This window comes from Nannobrachium achirus (genome assembly GCF_963921795.1).
Source record: "Nannobrachium achirus genome assembly, chromosome: 11".
NCBI classification, from domain to species: domain Eukaryota; kingdom Metazoa; phylum Chordata; class Actinopteri; order Myctophiformes; family Myctophidae; genus Nannobrachium; species Nannobrachium achirus.
The window spans coordinates 46,677,971-46,704,260 of record NC_137820.1 but is presented as its reverse complement, the minus strand read 5'-3'; the positions used below and the strand labels follow the sequence as shown (position 1 = coordinate 46,704,260).

General features: G+C 42.1%; 1 protein-coding gene across 4 annotated transcripts in view; it reads right to left on the bottom strand.

Annotated features, from left to right (window-relative positions):
- Positions 1-26,290, bottom strand: part of LOC308294721 (uncharacterized protein) — a 97,216-nt gene that overhangs the window by 43,230 nt on the left and 27,696 nt on the right. For 3 of the 4 annotated variants that reach the window (XM_080737518.1, XM_080737519.1, XM_080737520.1), the window contains exons 4-12: positions 20,481-20,632; positions 16,028-16,181; positions 15,303-15,483; positions 11,178-11,237; positions 8,132-8,191; positions 5,510-5,666; positions 4,590-4,701; positions 1,395-1,437; positions 139-259 (exon numbers count right to left, since the gene is read on the bottom strand). In XM_080737518.1, coding sequence (XP_080593644.1) covers positions 139-259; positions 1,395-1,437; positions 4,590-4,701; positions 5,510-5,666; positions 8,132-8,191; positions 11,178-11,237; positions 15,303-15,483; positions 16,028-16,181; positions 20,481-20,632 — 1,040 coding nt within the window. The remainder of the gene's footprint in view (positions 1-138; positions 260-1,394; positions 1,438-4,589; positions 4,702-5,509; positions 5,667-8,131; positions 8,192-11,177; positions 11,238-15,302; positions 15,484-16,027; positions 16,182-20,480; positions 20,633-26,290) is intronic. The other variant, XM_080737521.1, reaches the window with a different exon arrangement.

Sequence of the window (26,290 nt, the reverse complement as noted above, 5' to 3'; positions counted from 1 at the left end):
ATATACTTTGAGTGTACTTGCAAAGTACACCGGTGTGATCTCATCACGGTGCACTTTGCAATACAAACCCTCTAAGCTATATTAATGACATAGTTTCCCCTGTAACTGGCCGAAGACAGAAATAGCTGACATAATGACCTTGTTCTTCTTGCTCATCTTGCTGCGGAGGTAGCTGAACGTCCTGCTCACTTTGGTTCCTCCCACTCCAACTCTCACGTCGCTGTCACTCCTCAATGGGCCGGGCTCCTCTTCTGAGATACTATACAACACATAAAGAACAGTTCTGAGATACTACCAGTGTTGCCTTAGTCTTGGGTCGCGCGCCCCCGACGACCCATATCTTTTCTTTTTTATTTGAAAGCTGATCGGGTCTACACACGCCTGGTACATGATCCACGCGCACATCGCGCACGTGCCCACATTAAAAGGTAACAAAGACCTGACAGTTCATGAGTTCAGCGATGTTTTAAATGACAGTAAATTAGTATAAAATCTTTCTTTCTCTCTCTCCCTCTCATGTTTAAAGGAGTAGTACACCCCCAAAATGCATTTTTTTTCTATTGATCACTGATGCCATGGAGACTTGAGTTCAATAAAAATAATTGTATTTGTTCCATTCCAAAGACAAAAAATGTATTATAGTAAATGTACCCCCATTGATTCTTGATGGGGACCCTTGCATTCGGGTCCCCATCCGGAATCATAGGGGGTAAAATTATTGTAATCAAATTATTGTCTTAGGAATGCGACAAAAACCCAAAAATATTATTGAACTCAAGTCTTCATGGCGTCAGTAATCAATAGAAAAAAAGTAATTTTGGGGGTGTACTACTCCTTTAAACATGAGAGGGAGAGAGAGAAAGAAAGATATTATATAAAAAGAAAGAATTGTTGCTTCATTCGAAAAGCTAGTTTTAGCTAATTGTCCTTTCAAGCTAGTAAACTAAAGCAGCTAGCTAAGGGCCTGTTCGGATTGGCAGCCCAATTCTTATTTGTGACTTACTGTATCCAGATTGGAGTCACATTGTTTTTTTCAGATTTGAATCACTTTCCTTGTTCCTTGTCTGAACAGAGAGAGTCAACATCATTGTATCCTTAATATAGTGACTGTGACCCTTAACGTAATTGTAAGATTCTGTCATCTACAGCAGTGTTTCTCAACCTGTGGGTCGGGACAAATTAAACATTGGCCAAATTGTCAAATATTAGAGGCAGAAATTGTTCACAATAGAACCGTGTTATACAAAATGTAATGCCTCAACTCTTAGTGCTCGTCAGGGTGTGGGGGTCCCTAGTTACAATATGATTATTTGGGGGGTCGCGGCCTGAAAAAGTTGAGCAACACTGATCTACAGGTCCAGAAGGAAAAAGGTATGGACAGCTTCCATCCTTACCTGTATTCTAGAGATCCAGTGGTGCTGGAGAATGACCCTGCTCCTACAGGAAGCAGACAGGAAACAGAAGTGTCAGGTGATCAGAGCGGAGCAGCACGATAACATGAAATATGTTTAGCAACACAGTTAGCTGGGAGGACGAGACAAGGGACAAAGTTGGACTGAACAGTAATAATACATATTACATCCATTCAGTTTTCTTATACAAAGAATGTTGGAGTCAATCGCGCCTCTCTGAGGGTCAAGTTCTCTGAATGTCTGAATGTTCCAGTTGTCTGGAATCAAACATGAAAAGGGCCTTTGCAGCAACTATTTTATAACTCACTGATGGTCAAAGGAAAATGGAGGTAAAGGACGAATTAGAGAAGGATGAAAAGAAAGAATTAGAGAAGAATAAAGACATTGCCAGATGGCTGGACAGACACACGGCTCAAATCCTGGTCGGTGACTGCCAAAGTCCAAGATATCAGTTCAACTTAACCCTCTTGTAAAAACACTATCCGTTCTTTAGTTCAGCTTAGAGAGTATTCTCTATAATGTCACTGAAAGTGAAAGTCACTGAAAAGTGTGAACGTTCTCCAGCACAGCTTAAAGTAGCAAACATAAAACTCACACTTATAGGTTTTGATAACAGACTTTGAAGCATTATGTAGAACCCCTCAATAGTATAACCCAGTGGTGTTGAACCAGGTTGGGGGCCACATTGGTCCAAAAGTGACTTGATGTGGTTGCGGGTTAAGTGCCATTTCCACACTGAGCGCTATAACTATAAAGATAACTATAACTATTGTTCACCATTGTTGTTTTTGGCGGTGCCAAGCATAAACAGCGACATCCTTTTTTTAAATAATATCGCGGGCTGAATTGTACCTCTCGCTGGTATAACCTTGTCCTTCCTACTTCACAATAGAGATGAGGGTTGGCAGGCATAAAGGGGCTGGGGTTTCAGACCGAGCTCAGGTGTTATTAGAGAATAGAGACAGTGCTGCTTCAGACAAAGAGGTCAAATGGATAGAAGAGACATTGCTACTGCAATCACACTGGTACACCCAGCCTAGATGACAAAGGACAGCAGCATTAGGTCACATCATGCATGAGACTGAGAAAGCGGATGTAAAAAAACAAAAAACATTTGGCCAAACATTCTAGTGGGCGTTCTGCTGAACATTCACAACATTCTGAGTCTCGTGCACGGCCAGTGCATTTATGAAGTGACTGTGATTTCATAAATGGCAGCTTTAACATTCAACAGCAGACATTTTCAGTGTCCTAAATAAATGGGGTCAGGATCCGGAACCAGAGGAATCGGAGGAACCGGATACAACATTGAGGAACCAGGAATGGGACCGGAACCGTTTTTTTATCACACCGTCAGAGCTGGTATGTGGACTTCACGTCTGCTCTACAATGACAATACCAGTGGTTCTCAAACTTTTTAATTTCAAGGAACCACCATAACTCTGAGAGTGTACAAATGGAACCAAATGGACCCGTAAAGGAGTTACAAACCTCAGACCTGTAAGGCAGTGGTTCTCGACCTATGGGTCGGGACCCCCAGGGGGGTCCCCAAATTATTTCGGGGGTCCCCAGAGGATTAACTTAATGTGCAACATTGTTTTCTCACTCAACAGCAAACAAACCAGCAGAAAGTTTAAGTCTATGCACATTTCTAAAGAGACAATTTAAGGACTTTTAAACCTCTAAAATGACAAATTAAACATTGGCCAAATTGTCAAATGTTAGAGGCAGAAATTGTGAAAATAGCCGATCTACATACGTAATGCCTCAACTCTTGTTGCTCGGCAGGGTGTGGGGGGGGTCCCCAGTTAAAATATGATTATTTTGGGGGTCGCGGCCTGAAAAGGTTGAGAACCACTGATGTAAGGGACCATTTGGAACCCTGTATAGGAATCGTTAAAGGGAACCGTTAAGGAATGGGACCGTTAAGAGGGAACCGGAATGGTTAAAATCCTACAGGATCCCAACCCCACTATAACAGCAGTTCTATCCATTCTAATTCTATGGCTTCAAGCAGAAGGTGGCCACATTTCAGTGAGCACTTTTTGGGGGGAGGGGGGGTGGACAGGCACATTGTGGGGGGCACCACATTGACACAGGAAGCAAAGAAGGACGACAGCCACACTGAGGCATTCTGGGACACGTAGTACTTACTACCGCCCAGCTCTTCCTCATCGCTGGAGGAAGAGCCAATAGAAAAGAAGCTTCTAGATTTGAGGAGAGGCGAGAAACTGAGGGCGAAGCTGATTCGTCGCTTTGATCGATGCCGTCCCATGGCTGGAGGGTATTGGAAGGAGACAGCAGGGGTACCGACAGGAAGAAACTCACTTTTATTATCGTTCAAAACAACTAACGTCAGAACTGGGGAAGGGAAAGGCACAGGGACACCTTCCTCCATCTGATGAAGGTAAATGGAATGATCATAAGGTTGGTGAAGGAGATATGGGCAATTTAGGCTGTAAACAATAATGAGTTTGATACAGTATGTTTTGTTGTGTCATGCACCGAAAATAGCCGATCTACAAGCTCACAATGTGTCGCAGCCCGACACGTTGTGAGCTTGTATTTCGGCTATTTTCGGTAAGTAATACCAGTACAACCAAGTATAAATCTGGCTTCACCTCACCGCTCTCTATATGCCAACCAAATTTCCTGTCTGTAACTGTAACATTCCCTGGGGAATATGACAAACAAACTGTCAGAGAAGCAGCTGTTTGCTAACTAGCTAGCCTACAAAAGAAATGATAGGATTATTATAATTATTTTAACTTTTCTAGGGGTGCTGCCAGTGGTTTCACACATCTCCTACAGTAGTCCCGACAGAATGTCTATAGCAATGCAGGGTCGTGAAGGGTTGTGAAGCTGCGCTGGTCCTGACTGTGCCTATATTTCCTCATTGCCAGGAGCATGTTAAATGTGTTACTATTGTTACCTCGTATCAGAATCCCTTCCCAGTCTGTTATTGTGAAGACACATGCTTTGTTTTCTGAAGTTGTGAAGCTGCGCTGGTCCTGACTGTGCCTATATTTCCTCATTGCCAGTGACCGTCAGTAAATGGCTGCTGCCAAGCTTCATCAGAGACTTGAGTGACTTCTATCACAACACAACGCACAAAGGCAGAGTTCACATCGCTACACACTGATCTACAGGAAGTGGGGAGAGGAGTGTGAGACGTACCTTCTATTTCCCGTTGGCTGATGGTAACCATGGAGATGGACTTGGTGAGGGGTTGGTGATGGGCCACGGCGGGACAGCTGCTCGTCAGGGAGAGGACCCGATGATGACACTTCTAGAATACACACAAACACAGTCAACACATGTCAGTGTGTTAAAGCGAGTCATATACAATCACTTCTCACATTCTTGCCACCAAGTCATACCAATAGGCCCGTCACAACTATTTGAGACAATCACAATTATTTTTTTGCACAATCGTCATAATAATCATAATTGTTTCCATGTTGACTATCTTGGGGGTATATTTCAAATATAAAAAGAAATAGCATGGGGCAAAAAAAAAAAAGAAAAGCAGAAACATTATAGTTATTAAATATGTAATTTATTTGTATAATAAAGTTGTTTGTCAAATCTGTGAGAAACCAAACAGAAATTCCAATTCTGTCAAATACACAATTAGCCCTTCGCGAAGCCCGTCCCCAAAAGCGATTGTCCAATGCTAGCTCAGCAACCGTTACTAACTGGCAGCTTGCCATGGATAGCTTCCGTCAGCAGTCATAGTGTAGCTGTCAATGCTATTTCGCCCGCTCACACACTGTTTGCAACATAACGACAAGAATAGGAATACCACGATAACGCAAACGGTGACTATAAGAACCAGCAAGTTCACAACGTTGCAGTCTGGTTCCTTTTTTTTCCTGACTATATCTACTGCATAGTACTGTGTTTTATCTGTCTGTCATTCAATGTTATATGAGATGGTTTCCTGTGGAAATAAGCCAAGTGCTTTTCTAGGATCTCCTTTTAGTTGACCTTGTACCAGTGAAACTGTACCTTTTCCTATGCAAAACCTCTAATAAAGTCTTCAATCAAAAACATGCACGCACGCACGCCCACACACACAGCCCTCTTGCACTCACCTGACTGCCCGGCTCTCCCTCCTGCTCCTCCTCGGTGAGGGACACCAGCGAGCCTCCTCCTCTCTCCAGGGACATGGACCTGTCCTCACAGGCCCCCAGGCTGGGGCAGGACGTCTGGCCCGCTCCCCTCTCCACCTCCAGGCCCTCCAGGCTGTAGCTGGAACGCAACGGAACGCAGCCAAATAGTCAATACCAGTGTTTCCCAAATGTCAAGGTCTCACCTTAAAGGAGTAGTTCACCCCCAAAATGACTTGATTACTCACGCCATGGAGACTTGAGTTCAATAATATATTTTTGTATTTGTCGCAGATTCCTAAGACAAAAGTTTGATGCCCCCATCTGGAATGAAAGGGGGTACATTCATTTTAATCAAATTATTGTCTTATGAATAAAACAAAAATATATTATTGAACTCAAGTCTCCATGGCGTGAGTAATCAAAGGGAAAAAAGTCATTTTGGGGGTGAACTACTCCTTTAACTCTGACAGGGTCCATTTGGTTCCATTTGTATACTGTCAAAGTTAGAGACTTGTAAGGGTCAATTTAGACCCCCACAAAGGAACATAGAGTCCCTAAAATCCACTTTGAGAACCACTGCTCAAGACCGATTTATTTTCTGATTTGTGTAGTTGAAATGTTTCGAAGACGTTTTTTTCACATATTCTTCGAGATTATTTGAAAATAGCTGATGTATAGGGTTTAAGTGGTTAAAATGTATTGATTTGATGCTATACAAACTCATTTAGCTGTGGAGCTCCTGGGGGGTCCCCGGACACCACTTTGAGAACCACTGCTGTTACTAATTTAATATCAATATAATAATGATTTATTTGTACAAATACAAGAATACAAATGGAAACAAAAGAAAATAAATGGGTTTTGTAAACATGGTTTGTCAGTATGGAATAAACAAAACAAGAAGTAGAGTGCCTGCCTATTGTCTCTTCTCACAGCTACTGTACTTCAGTCTCATGCGGCTGCAGCAGAAGCATGAAGGCACGCAACAACATGCTAATCTAATGTAGCTGTAGTGTAATCTCCTTCACCTTTTATTTGCTTTTTAGGTGTGATACGCCCTTAAAGTGATTTACTATAAGCCTGTTGTTATGGCATGTTAGCATGCAATGCAACTTACACAAATTAAAATGGGTCAAAATAAATGATCTCAACGTGCTTTATTAATGAACCAAGAGTACATGATTACATCCCGACTAGAAGCTGTTGATCTTGTCCATTCACAATGACAACATATCAACTAAATGCCAATAATGCTGACAGTAAATAAGAACGTAACCTTTAAGCAACCTTTAAGCAACACTTTTGCAGTTCAACTCATCAAATAAAATTTGAATTGTTATGGAATATTATTGTAACTAAAATGTGATGAGAGACTAAAGAAATACAAAAACAAATAGTTCATAAGTGTGATCTTACCAGCTTGTGTCAGTAACGACGATGGTTATAGTAGCCATTGATAACAAATATATTAACAAAATGTGTTATGATACGCCAGTTGGATTCACATAATGATAACAAATGTTGTTCCTGCTGTTAAACCGAGAGAACCTGTCTAGACTTTGTCTAGTTGGTGTTATTTTGACTTCCTATAGTGCTGTGGTGTGTGTGTAGAAACACTCCCACACATACACACTTGGTCAAGAGCAGTAACAGAAGCATGTGGTGATAAACGTGTGGGGATTTTACAGCCAATCAGAAACAGCCAATCAGAAACTAAAACATGTGTGTGGATATGGGGCTCAAGTCATGAATTCAAGTCATGAATTCAACTATTCATAATTCATCTATTGCAGTGGTTCTTAATCTTTGAGATTTCACGGACTCTGTTACTTTGAGAGTGTACAAATGGCACCAAATGGGGACACAGAGTTACAGACAAGACCCCTCCCAGACCCCACTTTGAGAACCACTTATGGTTTGTGCCTTGACCTCGTCTCCTAACCATTACTGTGTACACACACAAGGGTTAATGAATAATCACAACATTGTAGGACCCATCTCCCCATTAATGTTGAGGAACATTATATTGTTACCAACATCCATAAGGCTCACACAGGCGAACACTAGCACCGTTTCCTAAACAAATTATTAACAGAATAATATGTATAATAATGTTTTTACGAATTATCAGAGACCATCAGGGTTTTCTGGAAGCGAGCAATATAATATCATAGATAGATAGATCCCTATTTCCTCCCGCAAGGGAAATTCAGTATTTTCAGCCCAACCCAGCTGATTCGCAGTCCACAAGGAGCGTGTGGACTGCGAATCACAAGGTTGCACACACAGGCGTATGAGCAATTAGGCTCAAGGACACAAATCCACATTGCTACCTTGGCCTGGAATCGAACCTGGGACAACGAGGGGCTCTGGTTCCCTAGGCGGGCTCCCTAACCATTCAGCTATACCACCCCCATAATATTAATCTAAAAATAACAACTGAACGTAGCCTACAGTGTGCAGACGCATTGATTGAGCTTGTAGATGGGCTACTTTCGCTGTGCAACAAGCTTCCATAGAAGACATGCTGGCTTCTATGGAATCCAAATGACTGAAATCATGTGAAAACTTTGTCAGGAGCCAAGGATCAATAGCGATTATTACCTTCTGTTGTCTATTGGCTCCTGAGCGGGGTGAGGCAGGTTGGAAGGACACCAACTCATACTGGAGACGCATGGAAAGCCCCATGGATGGATGGATGATGGATGGATGGATGGATGGATGAGAAGAAAGCATGGAGGAGGGGAAAAAAGGAGTGGAGGTGAGAGAGAGACGGAGCGAGAGAGACAGAGAGACAGGGAGAGTGAGAGCGTGAGTGAGTGTGTGTGAGAGAGAGAGAGAGAGAGAGAGAGAGGTGACAGGAAATAATGGGAGGTGAGGTTAATGGAACCAAAGATAAGGAAACAATAAGATAGTGAATGTCAAGGGTTGGAGGAGAGAGTAATGGACCTACAGTACAATTGAAGATTACTGAAGTTTGTTTAAGGCTGACTTCATTCATGAAGTCTTTATGACCCTGCTGGGAACGCCTCTATGTGCCCAGGATCAAGCCAGGACAAGGCTTTTACAGTAGTTGGTACACACACATATACTGTACTTACATACATACAGTAGATCCTTCCCTCTGTCAAGTCAGTTTTATATACAGTAATATCACCAAATCACAAACAAAGCGTTCTCATGACATTTTACTCATCGTTGCTGTCGGGCAGAAACCATGTATCTCCATATTTCAACTTTTAACACGTTTTTTTTCTTGAATTAATTCCCTACCTCATCATCGAGTGTTTCACAAAAGTAGTGAAAATTGCAGATCTACAAGCTCACAACGCCTCACAACGTAAGGCGTTGTGAGCTTGTAGATCTGCTATTTTTTCTTTAAAGAGGTGGTGCCATAGTTTTGTACTTCTTCTGTTTTGTATGTGTCTATGGAGTTAAGATTACTCAAATAGGTGTCGTTATAATATGCAAATATGTCTGCCTGACTTCAGCTGGGTCACCAACCACCTGACAACCAGGCATACCTAATGAACAGGTGAGTGTGGTCACATAAAAAACACAATTTTAACAATAGGGTACTCAAGTACTGCGCTGCAATTTTGAGGTACTTTTTATTTACGATACATGAATATCCATCAAATCTTCGACACTTTAATTATACTTCTGCTCCACTGCATCTCAGAGACAAACATTGTGCTTTTTACTTCACTGTAGTTATTTGACAAGTTGTACTTTTACTCAAGTAAAGCTTTGAATACAGCACTTGTAACTTGTGCATCTTTCTACGTCATTTTTACATCATGGTTTTATTGCTAGTAACACATCTGACTACGTCCTCCACCGCTGGATGGAATCAAACAACATTTTCCATTTCAACTGGCGGGCCGTGTCCGTGTGTGTGCAGATGTTATTCGCCAGTTCTTTTCATTTCACTCCATTAATGGCTTTTCCACTGAATGCCGGGGAGTGGGAGTGAAGGTAGTCTCTCTCGTGCCGTGCGAACAAACGGCTGGAGAATGGAAAGATCGAAAGTTGGGAGCGGCTCTCGTCTCGTGTAAAATTGTGAGAGGATGGAATTTAGCCAGTGCACTTGTTTGCAATTGGAGGAAGAAGTAGTATGATTTCTTTTTTTAATTAAGTAAAAGTAGCAACAACTCAATCAATGTAGAATAGAATGTTTTCTAAATGATTATGACTACAGTAAAAGTACAAAGGTATTGGCATCCAAATATACTTACAGTATCAAAAGTTAATCTATTCATTATGCAGAATGTCCCATTCCACAAGGTCTCCCACTCCCCAAAAAAGGTTTTACATTTTTTTTCAAAATCTTTTAAAACACAGGTATAAACTCATAGCGTGTGTGACTGTTGTGAGCTTATATTATACACCTGCTAATAATTGCAGTGGAAGAAAAGGCACAATATTTGCCTCTGAGGTGTAGTGAAGTAGAAGTATAAAGTATTGTAAAATTCACATAATCCAGGTAAAGTAAATGTACCTCAAAGTACAGCACTTGAGTAAATGTCCGTAGCTACTTTCCAACACAGCTTGTTTGGTCCAACATAGTGCGTATTGACAATGTTTAGTGCGGAACTGGTTTCGAAAATGTCGTCAGCAAAACAGCGTCTTGGCACAATGAAAATGTACAAGCTTCACTGTGTGTGCTTCTCATTAAAATGCCTACCTTGTAATCGCTCCTGACTGTGTGTCTGTCAAGAACTAAATAACTCCAGAACACAGTAGACGCGTTTTCATCAAGCGATCGTGAGTGTGATCAACAGGCTGCTGGCCCCAAATGATATCCAAAGTTGGTGTGGTGTTTGGAATCAAAAGGTCTACGGTTAAAGCAGCACTATGCAACTTTTTAACAACTATATGGCATATAGCCCACAAAATTAGTTACATGTTTAAGCAATAACAATCATCCTTCCATAGATGTACAGTATAGACTCAGGGGGGGGCCTACAAGAGACAATGAGTTTCATCCTGGCATTTGCCAAAGCACCAAGGCAGAACTGAGTGTCAATGCTAGCACTTTTGACTCACAGATGAAGTATATTAAAGTATATTGTAGGTAGTGTATCAAGGTGACAGATATGCCACTTTAAAAAGGCAAAATTAAACTCATGGGACACTTTATTAGAACACAAAATCGCTATGGCCTTAGTAGTCAACCACTGAAATTATGATATTTCACGATGCCTCTCATTGTGATTGCATTGGCAGCTGCAGTTTACCGTTCTTCCTTACCCGAAGTGGGGCCGCTGTCACAATAGGGGCCGTGAATTTGTAGGCGCCCGTGTGTCTCTATGATACCCAAAACTACATAGCGCTGCTTTAAGGTCAATATCAAGGTCATGGTCTTTTGTTTCTTTCATTTCTTTTTAAGTCTGGAGACCGGTCAAGTTCAAAATTAAATAATGTGTCATATCTCTCATACAGGATATAAATGTGTTTTGAACGGAGAGATTGAAAACAAAAGAACACAGAGCACAGTGGTAAGGACCATTGTTCCCGTGATTAGATCAAATGTAACCATGTAAGGCCGGATGTGAAAGAAAAAAGTGTGCAAAGTGAGAAGAAATGGATGGATAGAAAAGTGGACAGATAAACAAAGATGGATGGAGGAAGTGCTTTTTATATCTACCTTCTCCTGTGGAGGGGGGGCTTGGTTCTCTTCACCTCCACTGGCAGGCTCCTCAATGAGCTGAAAGAAGAAGGGATGGATGGATGGATAGAAAGAGAGGGGTGGAGTGTTGTGATGGTTAGTTAGAAACAGCCATTTCTGCTGTTATTGTCTGAACAAGACTATAATTATTAATTTAAATGCGGAGGTTCTAAACCGTTTCTGGATCAGGGCCAACTCGAAGATCATGAAAGCGTCCGCGGTCCACCCATCTGATGGGTGGGGCCGTGTACATTTTCAGTGCATGTTTATTTTAAAGATCAGTCGGTCCATTGTGTTCCTGGCTTGGATCAAAGAAGGAACTAACGTAGTATTAGTGTTAGGTAATCAATAATATATTGGGTGTTTTGCCAATTATTTGGGAGCCACAACTTGCAATATCCTCACGGCCCACCAGAGGACCCTGCATGTTCCACAGATTGGGAATCACTATTGCAATGTTCCATTTTCCCCCTTTCTCTTCAATGTAGTTGTTAAATGCTGATTCCGGTTCCCCTCTCATGTGTAGTAAGTAGTGCTTGTCACTGCTAACCCGTACAGCTGGTCATGGGAGGCCTTAGCTATGTTTCACCAGTTTCAATTGAAACGGGCCTCAGCCACCAGGGGGCCTCCAAGAGCTAGCCAGCAAGCCTTGTTCAACTTGCAACACACGTATAAGACTTTTTAATAATCATATAACCTTGTTAATATAACGCCATTTAGGTCAACGCTATAACATTATGTAGTGATATAATAATAATATATAAATAGCAGGCAGTAATTGACTATAAGTCAACTTCTGTGTGCGATTGTTGCGTGGCTACTGTGGCCTGGGTGTGCTGGCGGTGGCGTGGGGGGGCCTCATCAATAGCTCTTGAAACGGGCCTCCAGATTACTAAGGCCGCCCCTGCAGCTGGTCATGTGGTAGGGAGTGTCACATGCGTCCAGGGGCGTCACACCAAATTCTGGGCCCTGGGTACAAGGATTCACTGCGGGCCCCCCATGAATGTTAACTATTGAAAAACATTTATATTTTTGAAAAATCGTGAAAATGTGTGCCAAGAAACTTATGTTTCCATGTCAGTGATGCTCAAACTTTTTCATGTGAAGGACCCCCTCCATCTCAAAATATTTAGTTCCAGGGACCCCCCAGAAGCAACATTTTTGTTACAAATGTTGACTAAAAAAATACATATATATCAAAGATTTGCGCACATTTTCACGACTTTTCAAAAATAGCAGATCTACAAGCTCGCAGCGCGGCACTCGGTGCCGCGCTGTGAGCTTGTATATCTGCTATTTTATTTTTCAACAGCTAAAGTTACTAGGGCCCCTCCACCTTGGGCCCTAGTAACTCAGTCCCACTTTCCTACCCCTTGTGACGCCCCTGCATGCGTCCCACGCTCATACACAGCCAGTTGTGGAGGATGTAAAACCCTTACGTTTCCGCGGTGGTGTGCAGGAACTTTACCCCCGCGCCAACTTTACCCACGGACACCCCTCTGAACAAGACTAAAGAACAAAAGCTATCCAGTCTTTTATACAATGACCTCTTTTCTTAAGAGACTTGTGAGTGCCGGACAAGAACATGGAGGTTTTCATGAAATAATTCTATTCAAATTCTATTCATCTGATCCTCATTGGTTTTAACACCATACATTGCTGGCCTACACTGAACTCAAAGGTCATTTTAACCACTTAAACCCTACTGTACTGATCAGAGTCGCCCAGGGCTAATATAAGGCCCCCCTTTTTTGTTCTCTACACCACAAATCTCTTTGCTGAAAATGCATCAACAAGCTGTATAGATCTGAGCTACATACTGTAGATTTGTGAGAAATGTTGACCCAAGAATAGGGACGCTATGGTTCATGCAGTTAAAACAGGGAACTTGAGAACTTCCATCCTGGTTCAAAATGAACTCATGAATGACTTCTTGTTTTTATTGTCTGTTTTTAATTGTAGCGTAGTTATTTATTGTCTTGTCTTGAATGCATGTGACCCAAGCAAAACGATTTCCCCTTGTGGATAATAAAGGATATCGTTGCTGTTGGGTAACTTAATGCCTTACAGAGGGTCCGGGACCCCTAGGGGGTCCTCAGAGTTACTACAGGGGGTCCTCCAAATCTTTGTGTGGCAGAAACCCTTTTCTCCTTTTTTATATTAACCACTTGAACCCTAGCGTCCATATTCTGAGAACGTTAGCCAAAAATAGCAGATCACAACACTTCGCACTGCGAGGCGTTGTGAGCTTGTAGATCGGCTATTTTTGGCAAAGAGCTTTGGTGTAGAGGGGAAAAAGAGCAGACTAAGTACAGAGTGAAAGGTGAAGTTTATTAAGTATTGACGGTTCAAGTGGTTAAATATCAGAAAACACAAATTAACATGAATCCAATTCAAAATACACTGATGATTGTGCTGTCTAACAATTAAACTATATGGAATCTATAAAATGGTTGTGGGGGTCCCTGCTTCATCTCTCTCTCAACTAAGGGGTCTTTGGCCTGAAAACGTTGAAGACCCCTGGGCTTACTTGATCATACTACAGTGTCACACAAAAGCATCAAAGGTAGCAAGCTTGAAATACTGAAAAGTAACAGTTTTGGATATACTGTATAAGGTTCTCACTCGACAGAGACGATATATCTAATCTAATCTAGGTCAATCACTGGGGCTGCTTCCTATAATAATGGATGACGACTTCATTATAATTCCACATCCTACGTGAAGTGTGATAATTACTGAGTGTAAACTGCTGACAGAGACATTGTGACAGCACAGCGTGAGTTCTCATCGAAACTCCGCAACACAGCTGTTCAGAGTTCACTTGTCGACCTCGCGACCCCAGCAGGGCTTTTTCCCACCATGTCTAGTGAGAGTGGGACCTCTGGTATTACGTTACTGTGTGCGTACGCGCACGTGCACGCACACATGCACATGCATACGCACACGCACAGAGGAGAGAGAGATAGAGCTCTTGAGAGTTGACTGTAGACTACACACAGTAAACATCCCGTGTCACTATGTGTCTTTTAGTAAAACACACTCTCAGAGTCCCAGAGACATACAACAGTCCCCGAGGAGCCAGTGATCTCTTTTCTCTTTGGCCTACTGCATGTCAGAGTGACTACCGAGCCTGCTGAGGACGCACTCACATGTACGCACGCACTGCTTGATCACACTACAGTACGTACTAGGGATGTCACCGAATAATCGATTTTCGAATATTCGTTCCATTAATCAATATTCGATTTTAATATTTCATAATCGAAAATCGAAAAAATATTAATATATATATATATATATATATTTTTTTTTTTATACTATTTTTTGGCTTAGTTAGTTAGTTTAAACCAAAATATAGAATATAGGCTAACAATAGTATTAATGATAATAGTAAATGGCCATTGATTTATTATTCACACCAGCACCAACTGTAAACTGTGTAGAGTGAAGGAGCACAGCAGAGTGGCAGCTGCCTGCTACACACTCTCCTCCCCCCCTGTCTCAGACACAGGTGTGATTGATTCAGGCTTGATTGTTTGGTACTTGGTGGCCATCATCAAAGAAAAGGGAAAACAGCGCCCTCTGTATTGTAAAGCATCACAAAATCTGTTCTTGAGAGATTAGGTGAACAGTACACTGGCACACTAAAAAGAAAGATGAAGAGTAGTAGTTAGGCTACCAATTACCTGAAGAGCCATGTTGTACATATGTAAATGTGCATTGAAATCCAGTAAAAAAAAAACGAAAAACAGAAGAAAAAAAAGTATTTTTTTTTTTTTTTTTTTTTTTTTTATAAAAAAATAAATAATAATAATTAATTATTGATTTTCGAATAATATTCGAATATTGCTATAGAATAATCGATTTTGATAAAGGTCCATTTTTGACATCCCTAGTACGTACGGCTTCACACAAAAGCATCAAAAGTAGCAGATCTACAAGCTCAAAACTCACGGTGAAGTGACACGTTTTGAGCTTGTTGAATTTTAATCCTCGTTTTGGACATGAGGTTTCCACCGGACGATATAGAGTGAGATGCAGCTACAATATTTGATATCTGCTGTGCATGTGTTTACGTGCAGTAAATGTGTTTCCTCTCACCTGCGGTGTGAAGCGTCCATCTCGCCGGTGCTGTTGTTTCGTCCCGGCTCCCAGCTGTGGCGGCGGAACGGGGACAGAGAGCGGATGGATGCTCGGAGGATGGCAGACGACACCGGGTTCTCTGACAGCTGGTCCTTCCTCTCTTCATCCTCTCCTCCTCCCCCTCCTCCTCCTCCTCCTCCTAGGCATCAGGAGAACAAACATACGGTTTAATTTGGATGAACATCAAGTCATAATAGGTGAACGTTCTGCAAAGATTAGGTGAACATTCGCCGAACATAGGCAAACGTGGCAATTTGACGTACAACTACGGTAAGTATTTCGTCCGTCGGGTAGAAACCTCACTTCCAAAACAACAGACAAATTTAAAAGCATCAAAAGTAGCAGATCCACAACCTCTAAATGTCAAACTTGAGGATCTGCTACTTTTGTGTGATGCTGCAGTATGATCAAGTAGGGCGTTAATTTACGAAAGAACACAAAAAGTTAAAATATGGAGTTTCTGCCCAACAACAACATACAGTAGGTTAGTAGTGGTTAACACGGCTGATCCTCAAACTAATCGAGGTACCAAGTCGCCACTTCAGTGACAATTCAATTAACCAGAATCTAAATATCTCATCTAAACTGTATTGTAGCACAAGTCCTTTCCAATCAGAACCGGGACGCGACAGTGGGACAGATCGGGACACTCATCCTCAAGAGGAAGGCATTCTGTTCTGTACCTGCTTCCTCTGTCTCTGGGGTCCAGGGGTCTCCTCCAGAGCTCCTCCAGGGGGCCGTGGGGTCCGCCGTGCCCGCTGAGTGTACGGAGGGATCATCTGTGGACGAACAGGACACTCGTACCCCTCGTTCTCTGTGGTCAAGGACCGGGTACGGCTGGGGAGAGAGAGACGCGAGAGACAGCAGCTATGAAGCAAGAACTCCAAAGAGCATTTCTGTTACAATGAATTGCATTTTTTATATGCCTTTCCATTTTTTATATGCCTTTCCAAGTGCTTTACAATGGTTCATTCATTCATACATTGGGAGGTGAAGCGGCGAACAGTTGACGCCAGCGTCCTCACTTCCCACAATCAGAGACCAATGGTGGCAAGCTGACACCGACCGACTCATTGGAGGCAATGTGGGGTTCAGTGTCTTGCCCAAGGACACTTCGACATGCGGACAGGAGGAGCCGGGATTCGAACTGCCTACCCACGGATCATTTGACGACTTACTCTACCTCCTGAGCCACAGCCGCCCCACAATTCTGAAGTACACTATTGTAAAGAAAAGCAAAGGGCCGCTAAACACGTGCACACTAATGCACACACTTGGGACTGCTTTCATGCAGTTCCCCGGACCTGCCCTACAGAAGGTTCCTCCCACCCCATTTTCTGGTTCAAAACCCCCTTTTTCTTCTTTTTAACGAGAGGTTTTTTTTATTATCAAACAGCACCAAAACTGCCAAGAAACAGTTCTAGAGGGAAACACTGCCTCACACACAAATGCACGCACGTGCGCACTCACTGCAAAGTAGTGTGACAGCCAGTGTTGCCATGTCCGCTCATTATAAGTGACTTTGGGCTTGTTTTTCTGTAAAGTCGCATGAAAATATTGGTAGTTGTGTGTTATTTGGCGGGGAAATTAATAATGTAACGGCCCGTGTATCCCGTATGAAAACATTTTGTGCCAGGATCCCCGCATACCAGTTTGTGTTCACTTTTTTTCCACAGAAGCTCACAACGCATCGTTATGTACATAGGTTTCAAGTGCTCATTGTGTTAGTTGCTTCTTTTGGGCTTGTTTTCATAGACCTGGTTGCTTATTTCTGTCTAAATGTGGCAACACTGGTGACAGCGTCATGAGTGGAGTTACAGGATTATGAGACACACTGTGGAAAAACAGCTCTTATAGGAGCAGTGAGTCACCAGTACCCACATTTTTGTTTTACCTATAAGTAAAAGTATGATTACCACAATGTTAGAAATACTCTGTAAGTAAGGTATTCAGAGTAAATGTAGGCTACAAAAGTATTGCTATCAAAATATACTTAAAGTACCAAAAGTAAAAGTACTCATTACACAAAATGTTTCATTTCACAAGTTTTCAAAATGTATACAATAAAATCCTTTGAAAGGCGCCTGGTGGCCTTGTGGTCAAGGCGCATACCACATACAACAAAGCCGGTTCGATTCCCGATCCGGACGACCTTTGCCACATGTCATTCCCCATCTCTCTCCCCATTTCCTGTCAGTCTACTATCCTATCAAATAAAGGCATAAAAAGCCCAAAAACAAATCTTAAAAAAAAAAAAAAATCCTTTGAAGATAACCAGAATATATCATTTATATATGACTGAAGTGGTTAATTAAGCAATATTACACCAGAGTGTGTGCGTTATCGCGATTATTGGCATGACAGTGATGCGGTCAGGAACCAGGCGAGGCAGAGTTCAGCAAGCATCACAGAAGCGCCAATAATAACGCCAATAAAGCCACCCTTGAGTGTAATATTGCGATTATACAACAGTTACCACCAAAATAAAACTTGTATGTGAATTTATTCATATTGTGGGGCATTTCGCTCTCAAAATAACAACCTTTCTGCAAGTGTTATCTCTCTGTTCTGTAAATATATCCGTGTCCGAGACGAGTCCCTGTTTACTCAGCCAGCCCAGACCCAACATTGAGATAGCTGTGAGTTAGACAACTTTTTCCAAACTGAACACACAGAGAAACAAAAAAATATATAAATAAAAAGATTTATCTACTACAGAATGTCTGCAAATGTTCAAACTGTTAGCCTAGCCACTCTGCTGAGATTGTCTGATCATTACAGCTACCAGCATACAGTAGGCAGAGATCCTATTTTACTCATATTGCTTGGTATGGTCGAAACTACGGTAGCTGTTGTATAATGTATGTTGTGCAATAATAATCAGAATCTAAAAAGTAACTTAAGTTTTCAAATATTAGAGTAAAAAGTACTTTATTTGCCTCTGAGATGCAGTGGAGAAGAAGTAATAGTACTGAAAATTGTACAAATGTCCAAAACTGTTACTTTTCAGGATTCAAATTCAAAAGTAGAAAAATCACAGATCTACAAGCTCAGAACTGGTGACTCACTGCTTCTAGAAGAGCTCTTTTTCCACAGTGTGCTCACTGCTCTCATAATCCTGTAACTCCACCGATGACGCTGTCACACTACTTTGCTATGAGTGCGAACGTGCATGCGTTTGTGCATGCGTGAGTGAGGCAGTGTTTCCCCCCAGAACGGTTTCTTGGAAGAAAGTTTTTCAAGCTTGTAGATCTGCTACTTTTGATGCTTTCGTGTGACACTGTATGATCATGTAGGGTGTTAATTTACAAAAAACTAAAAAGCTAAACAAACACAGTTAAAATATGGAGATAGAGGTATCTGTACTGAGTTAATTTCCACCACAGTGAGTCACCGTACTGGACGCATAAAGACCGTCTCTCTGTCAGTCAAACCTTCAGCGTGTCTGAGCGTTTTCCCTCATCCATCGCTTAAGTCAACTCACTTCCTTTTTTCCTCGCTCGTCTGCTTATTCTCATCATTTTGTTCCATCTCCCTTTTTATTGAGCTCCGACCGACGTCGTTTTTTTGGAAAGTTTGCAAAGTCCTATAGCCCTCCTATAGCATATTTTGACTGATTTAAGTAGCGCAAAATGAAATGGAAAAACAAATAAATAAAACTAAAGTAAACATGAATAACTTTTTGATGGATAGTATTGGTTAAGTTATATGAAAATACATTTTAACATTAATGTACGATGAACAAGCAAACTAGTCAATATAAAATACGCATATTGAGCAAATCAACTGTATATTTGGTCGAAATAAAACTAGACTAAAACTAAAACATCAGACGACTAAAGTATTTAGAAATGTTACTCATTGACTATGACTAAAACTAAATCAAAATGAGCTGTCAAATCCACACTGTTTGGGCCCCTTACTTCTCCTCTTGCTTTCATCATCCCTCCAGTGAGCAGCAGAGGTGACTGGTGTTTTTAACCTAAAGTGTTGCGTAACAGCGCCCTGGGGCCAGCAGCGGCCCTCATTCATTCTCCCCAGAAGTTTTCCAAATCAAACTTATTTTTAGAAGCGGTGTGTAGGTAGGCCCCTACGTAGGCACAGCCGTTTCTATAAACTTCACATGGACAAAACCTGCCAAGTGCAATTTGCCAGCTGCCGCCTTTGACGTCAGATCCATGTGAAAAGGAGGTGTGAGGTATGTACATAGGGATACCCGCCGTACGACACCCGCCCCGAGAGCTTGTCTAATGGGAAACAGCCTTCCGTAGACATGTTGGATTTGACTGTATAGCTTTGTTCAGGCTGCAGACAAGTCTGATGTGTTTCTTAAAGATTCAAGATTCAATCAAGGTAGGGCAAGTGATTTTCTTTGGTTGAAATAAGTGTTAAATAGCTCTATATTATGATAGTACTGCTATAGTGTTTGTTCAGTAACAGGAGTCTATGTATCTCCAGCTCTTTAGAGAACAGTGAATTCATGACGGTTCCACGGAAGTAATTCTCTATGGAGAATAACATTGAGTCACTTTAAATCGTCTCATATAAGCATTGCACTCCAAAAATAAACAAACGGTCTTTGCGATATTGTCGGGGAGGTGGCTCTGTATGGTTTATGATTGTCAGTCACTCATATTTGATAAAGCCTGTTTCTAGAGAAAATGTAACTATTTCGGCGACAGTAACATTAGCGTTTTCTCACCATCAGTTGATTCTTCATATCCATATGAGTCAAACCGCTGAGATAGTTTGTTTATAATTGGAACACAGTTCTTATATGACACGATATGAAAAAAGTATATGGGAATTCAGAATGGGGGAAGAAAAACGTGAACCAGGTAGGATGTGTAAATTACGTCACACTTCACTACTCTATTAACTCATTCACTACCGATGACAAGCTATTTTAAAAAGCCTAGGCCTTCTGTTCCAATGACGAGATATTTAATCCAACATTACGCTAATGTTAATCTGCTCAAAAAGTCTTGTTTTGAGAGAGAGAGAGAGAGAGAGAGAGTGTGTGTGTGTGTGTGTGTGTGTGTGTGTGTGTGTGTGTGTGTGTGTGTGTGTGTGTGTGTGTGTGTGTGTGTGTGTGTGTGTGTGTGTGTGTGTGTGTGTGTGTGTGTGTGTTCGCACCTTTTTGAAGACACCGTCGTCCAGCTCAGCGGTGACTGTGGCCCTCTGTGCGTCTGTCTGTAGCACGTCTGTCTGTCTGTCCGTCTGTAACACGCACACAGACACACGGTCCTGGTCTTCTCTGTGGTGTTGGCCTGACGAAGGGAGGAGGTCTGCAGGAGGAGGACAGAGAGCAGTAGAGTAACATTAGTATGATGTCAGAGTATTGTACATACTGTATAGTACAGTAGTATGGTAATTGCATTTCAATAATGTTGCTGCTGTGCCATCAATGTACATTGATGGCACATAATTTGTACTTTCACAACTACTTTGGGCATTCGAAATGTTTAAAAAATAGCAAAACAATAATTGTAAAAACAATAATAATAAAAAGAAGAAAAAAAAGAAGAAGAAAAAAAAGAATAATCAAGAAGGGAACCCAGGTTGAGTAGCACTGCTTTAAGGTGTCATTGTTGCGACCGTAGGTCGCATTTACTACCAAAACCTCCACAGGCTGTCCGTGGGTCAGTGAGTCAGTGAGTCAGTCAGTCACACTTTTGCCCTGCTCATATCTCCACAACCGTTGCCCCCATCCATGCCAAATTTTGCACACACACTCCTTGACTGCCAAACTACAACCTCCAAGGACCCCCGGAGCCCCAGGGACCCCCAGGTCCCTGGGGGACCCCCAGATGTAAAAAATTACCAAATGTGCTCACACGTCACACGTCACACTTTTTCCCTGCTTATATCTCCGCACCCGTTGACCCGATCCATGCCAGATTTTACACACACACACTCCTTGCCTGCCAAACTACAACCTCCAAGGACCCCCGGAGCCCCAGGGACCCCCAGGTCCCTGGGGGACCCCCAGATGTAAAAAATTACCAAATGTGCAAAAATGACCAAATGCCCACCCCAACGGGGCTGCTCACGGGGAATTCCCGGGGACCACCGACTCCTGGTGCTCCAGAACGGATGCAAAAGTGGTGGCGCCCCCAGTGGAGGACCCCCTGCCACTGCAGCGCACATAAAATGCCGTAACTCGGGCTAGGAACGTCCGGGAGAGCCGGGGCCGGTACCTATTCGTCCGCCAAGGCAACACGGAGACCCCACCCCTCATTTCTCACATGGCCCTATTCTAGCGCCACCTTCAGGCCGATTTTTAAAACACATTTTTGGACACTGCTCCTACAGTTTTTGCCCTAAAATCACGAATATCACTAAACAGCATGTCTACACTCATGTCATCAACATGGATCAGGAAGATTTTGGAAAAACAAATTTTTGCCCTATTTGTGGAGATAAGCCACCTACGGTCGCTTATCTCCCGATTAGGGAGTCTTACTGGTTTAAAAGTACAGTATTATACCATCCATGCTGCTGTTGTACAGACTGAGTGTTGCACTGCTGGATGCAATCCCCCAGACAGGAAACTGACCTCATATCACCCACACCACACAACCACAACATCAACCAGTCCAGAGGGAGGAGGGAGGGGGGGGGGGTCTGTCTCTTATGACACAGATCTCACACTGGTTTCTGCTGTGTGCATGCTTTGTGCATGCCTATGGGTTTGTGTGCAGTGGTGGAAAAATTACTCAAACTTTTTTTACTTTATTAAAAGTATCAATACTGCAATGTAGAAACACTCAAGTAAAAGTCTTGTAATCAAATTTCTTTTGAAAGGTTTACAACAACAACAACAACAACAACAACATTTGGTTGTTAATTATAATATACTGTAGTAGCTGAACGGAAACACCGGATTAGATCGTATGATCAATGTCCTCCATTCATCATGTAATTAATTAGATTCCTCCATTCATCATAATATGTTGAATGGAATTCCTCAGTTGTGTGATCAGTGGGATTCCTGGCTGCTTTCTGCTGTGTGTCAGATGTGTCTGTAGCTGTCCTCTTACATTCTTACAGTAGCACCCATCTCAAAGCATAAAAACATTCAAATTAACTGCCTAATGTACAGCAAAATCCTGAACCCGTTAACCTTGTTGTCCAGAGCTCTATTCTTGGCCCTCTCCTTTTCCCCCTCTACACCAAATGTCTTTGCGGAATATAGCCTATCTACAAGCTGAACTGAATTATTAATCACAAGGAAATGTAATGTCATCATCATTATATTATCATTTCTATTGGACGACATGTGAGCGTCTTCTCTTCTGTATGTGTGTTACAGAGATAAGCCATGAAAAAAGAGTAAAGCCGCACACTCGTAGCTGCCGATGCACATTTATTAGGACGACACAGAATGAGAAACCAAAGTTTCGGACAGACAAGCTGCCTTCTTCAGGGTTATACGAACAATGGTCAATCTCTAATGAGATTGATTTACTATGTATGGTTGTAATGCATATCGTTCACCTGTGTGTGCGCTCCTTCTCAACCCAGTACTTTTCCACGTATGCACGGTCTGATTGAGTGTCACTCCCTCAGATCGGCCATGGTGCCTTTTGGGTATTTATTGTCTTCTTGACCATTGTTCGTATAACCCTGAAGAAGGCAGCTTGTCTGTCCGAAACGTTGGTTTCTCATTCTGTGTCATCCTAATAAATGTGCATCGGCAGCTACGAGTGTGCAGCTTTACTCTTTTTTCATGGTATTTGTCCCGTTGGCCGGCACCTCACAAGGACTGGTGTGCTGTGCAGAGATAAGCCATGTCACGTTCCTTTCCTGTTCATTCTTTTCTTTCTTTCATTTCTTTCTCTCCCAATTTTAGTCGTTGCCAATTCCCTCCATGTTTACATGGTGCATGACTGCCACCTCCACTGGTTGGTCTAATAGTGGCACATGTAGACCGCTGGTTGTCACACTTTGTCATTTCAAGGACCCCCATAACTCGCAGAGTTACAGACCTGTATAGGGTCCATATTGAAGCCCCCTTGAGAGTCCCTGGACCCTACGTTGATAACCACTGAACTAAATATCCTGCAATACACATGGAGTCACCGGCTTCTTCTTTCAAAGGAGTAGTTCACCCACTACCCAAAATTACGTATTTTCACCAAATTTCTATCAACCCCATGAAGCCTTGAAATCAAGGAGATTCCGCATTCGTGAGCCAATCATTTGTTGACCATGGTCATCGCCAGTATAAACATATTGGCTTAGGGTTATTTTTTTTAATTAAACATGAATTCAAGGCTACATGGGGTGTGTAATTGATAGAAAATAAGTAATTCTTTGGTGTGAACTACTACTAACCTGACCAAGAGCATACTGTACATCATCTGGGAGGATTGATTGATTGATTGATTGATTGATTGATTGATTGATATATAACGCATGTGGAGGAACACGCTATCCACCCCAGTTCCGCTCCCCTACTGAACAGGTGCTCTGACCAGTCTCTAGTCAATGTAATGACAGAGATGGTCCTCCACACCTGACTTTCCCACCAGCCAAAACAACTGCTGTGTTGATAGGAGCGCCCAGGCCAGGCCAGGCCGGAGGCACTGTGCAGGAATCAAACCCCAGACGCCCCCTTCTCCTTTCCTGTTAATTCTGAGTAATGTACTTTAATGTAATTCTACAGACAGGCCTTCGCCTTATGAGCTCTGACGGTAATGCTATTAGTTTCCGGGAAAACACACACAACAAAAAATGTGCACCCCAGTGCACGAGCGTGCACGGGCAATCGGGCATGGACGCACGCATGCACGCACGTACATACATATGCACGCACGCACACACACTAGCTGATCCACATTAGGGGAAGTGTGTGTGTGTCCATGATATGACTCAGGATATAATGCAGACAGACCACAGCAGCTGAATCTAATCAATCTAATATGAAGCGTCATGATGATGGTTTCTCTAAGGAGGAGGCAGGCTGTGTCTACAAGGGACGGCATAGTTGAATAGCTGAATGGTTAGGGAGCCAGCCTGGGGAACCAGAGCCCCTGGTTGTCCCAGGTTTGATTCCAGGCCAGGGTAGCAATGTCGATGTGTGTCCCTGAGCAAGACTCTTAACCCCTAATTGCTCATGCTGCCCCTGTGGGCAGCAAATCGGTTGGGCTGAAAATACTGAATTTCCCTTGCAGGAGGAAATAGGTATCTATTATTATCTATTACGAGACATTTCACTTGTGTCTTTCTAGCTGCTACCAGGAATGAAACCAATGTCATGTGACAGAACTGTCAAACTAGAAAGTCACAGGTAATAATCTGTTCATGGCTCAAAAGACGTTTGGATGAGCCGTGATAAGACGCTTGTTATCAAACCAATCAACTCCAGTATAAAGGCGCTAGTGAGAGAACATATCTTTAATTTGTTTTAGCTTAAATCCCATCACAGAATGAGGTTCAACTATAGTGCATGCCTCTGGGATGCTTATATGCAAATTGCCTTGAATTGACCACTTTCACCCTGGGATCCCTATATTTGGCATTAGGGACCCCACTTTGAGAACCACTGGCCTAGAAGTTGGGTATTGTTCAAAGAAAAGAAAAAAGAAAAAAAAGAGAAATGTAGCTTCAATAAATTACAAATGAAAAAAATAAAGGTCTTTTCTGTAGTTTTTTTGTATTGAAAAAAACGGGGCGCCCGCTGGCCTACTGGTCCAGGCGCATACCACTTATTAGGCATTACCACATAGGCATGGATTCCTGGCGGCGTCGGTTCAATATCAAACTGAACTGGGAATTTTGTGAACCGTTGCACATTTGGCATGGCATTTTGGTGGAATTTGTCAAAGCTTTCCGATATGTTTCAAACGTTTGAATAGCTGAGGTATAAAATACAGATTAAGTGGTTATGGCAATGCTCTGGTTATTGAAATATTTGATTCATCTTAATCAATCTTAGTTTCCAAAATCTTAGGTTTTGAATAAGATTGTTTGGTTTTGATTGTTGGTTGTTTTGTTTTGTTTTGTTTAGTTTTTTTTATCTGTGCATGTAAACAATTTGAGGGATTTATTTTGGGTTTCTTACGTGCTCCTGTCTAAATATCTTTCCATAAGAAATAGCAACTTCACTGCCTAATAGGAATTATTACTATACCACTACTTTTTCAGAAAAAGTATGTAAATCAAATGATAAACTCAACAAACGTATTAGGAAAAGTGTGATAACCCCAAAACCCAGTGCAGAAAGCAGGAGAAAGGAGTGTGTGCAGCAGAGCTACCGGGGTGTGTTCATCATTGATGAGTCTGGGGAGACTGACGATGGTGGGAGTTCTGGTAACAGCTTGTTCTTGTTAGTTGCATGTTAAGTTTATGGCTATTGTGGGTGGTGGTGGTGGTGGAGGGTCCACATATTTGCTCTGGGCCTGGATGCACAATGCTTAGCTCTAATGCTGCGCATGTCAATGCCTCAATCTAAATACAATGCCAGATTAAACTGATCATTCCCAGTATTAGTGTGCATTCTTTTCTTTTTTATGTTTGAGTTTTACGTTTTTTAAGTTAAAATTGTTCTTATATTGTTTCTGTTTTATGTAAAGCTACAATATAAATTGTATGTATTGATATTATTATGCACATGCAGCAGAGTATCCCTGCCTGAGGTCCTCATCATGTCTAATATCTCCCTTGACTTGAGCATTATGAAGTGAAATTCCCCTGTGTTAACTCTTTGGTTTGGTTGGTTTGGTTTGGATTGGTTAGCAGATCGACAAGCTAAAAACGCGTCGCTTCGCAACACGTTTCGAGCTTGCAGATCTGCTATTTTTGTGTCGTACGATGTAGCATGATCAAGTAGGGCGTTCATTAAAATATGAAGATCACTCTCGGGGAAGAAAACTCCTATCTCCAAGTTAAATTCTTTTTACGATTTCTTTCATAAAGTAAAGCCCTGCTTCATCACACAA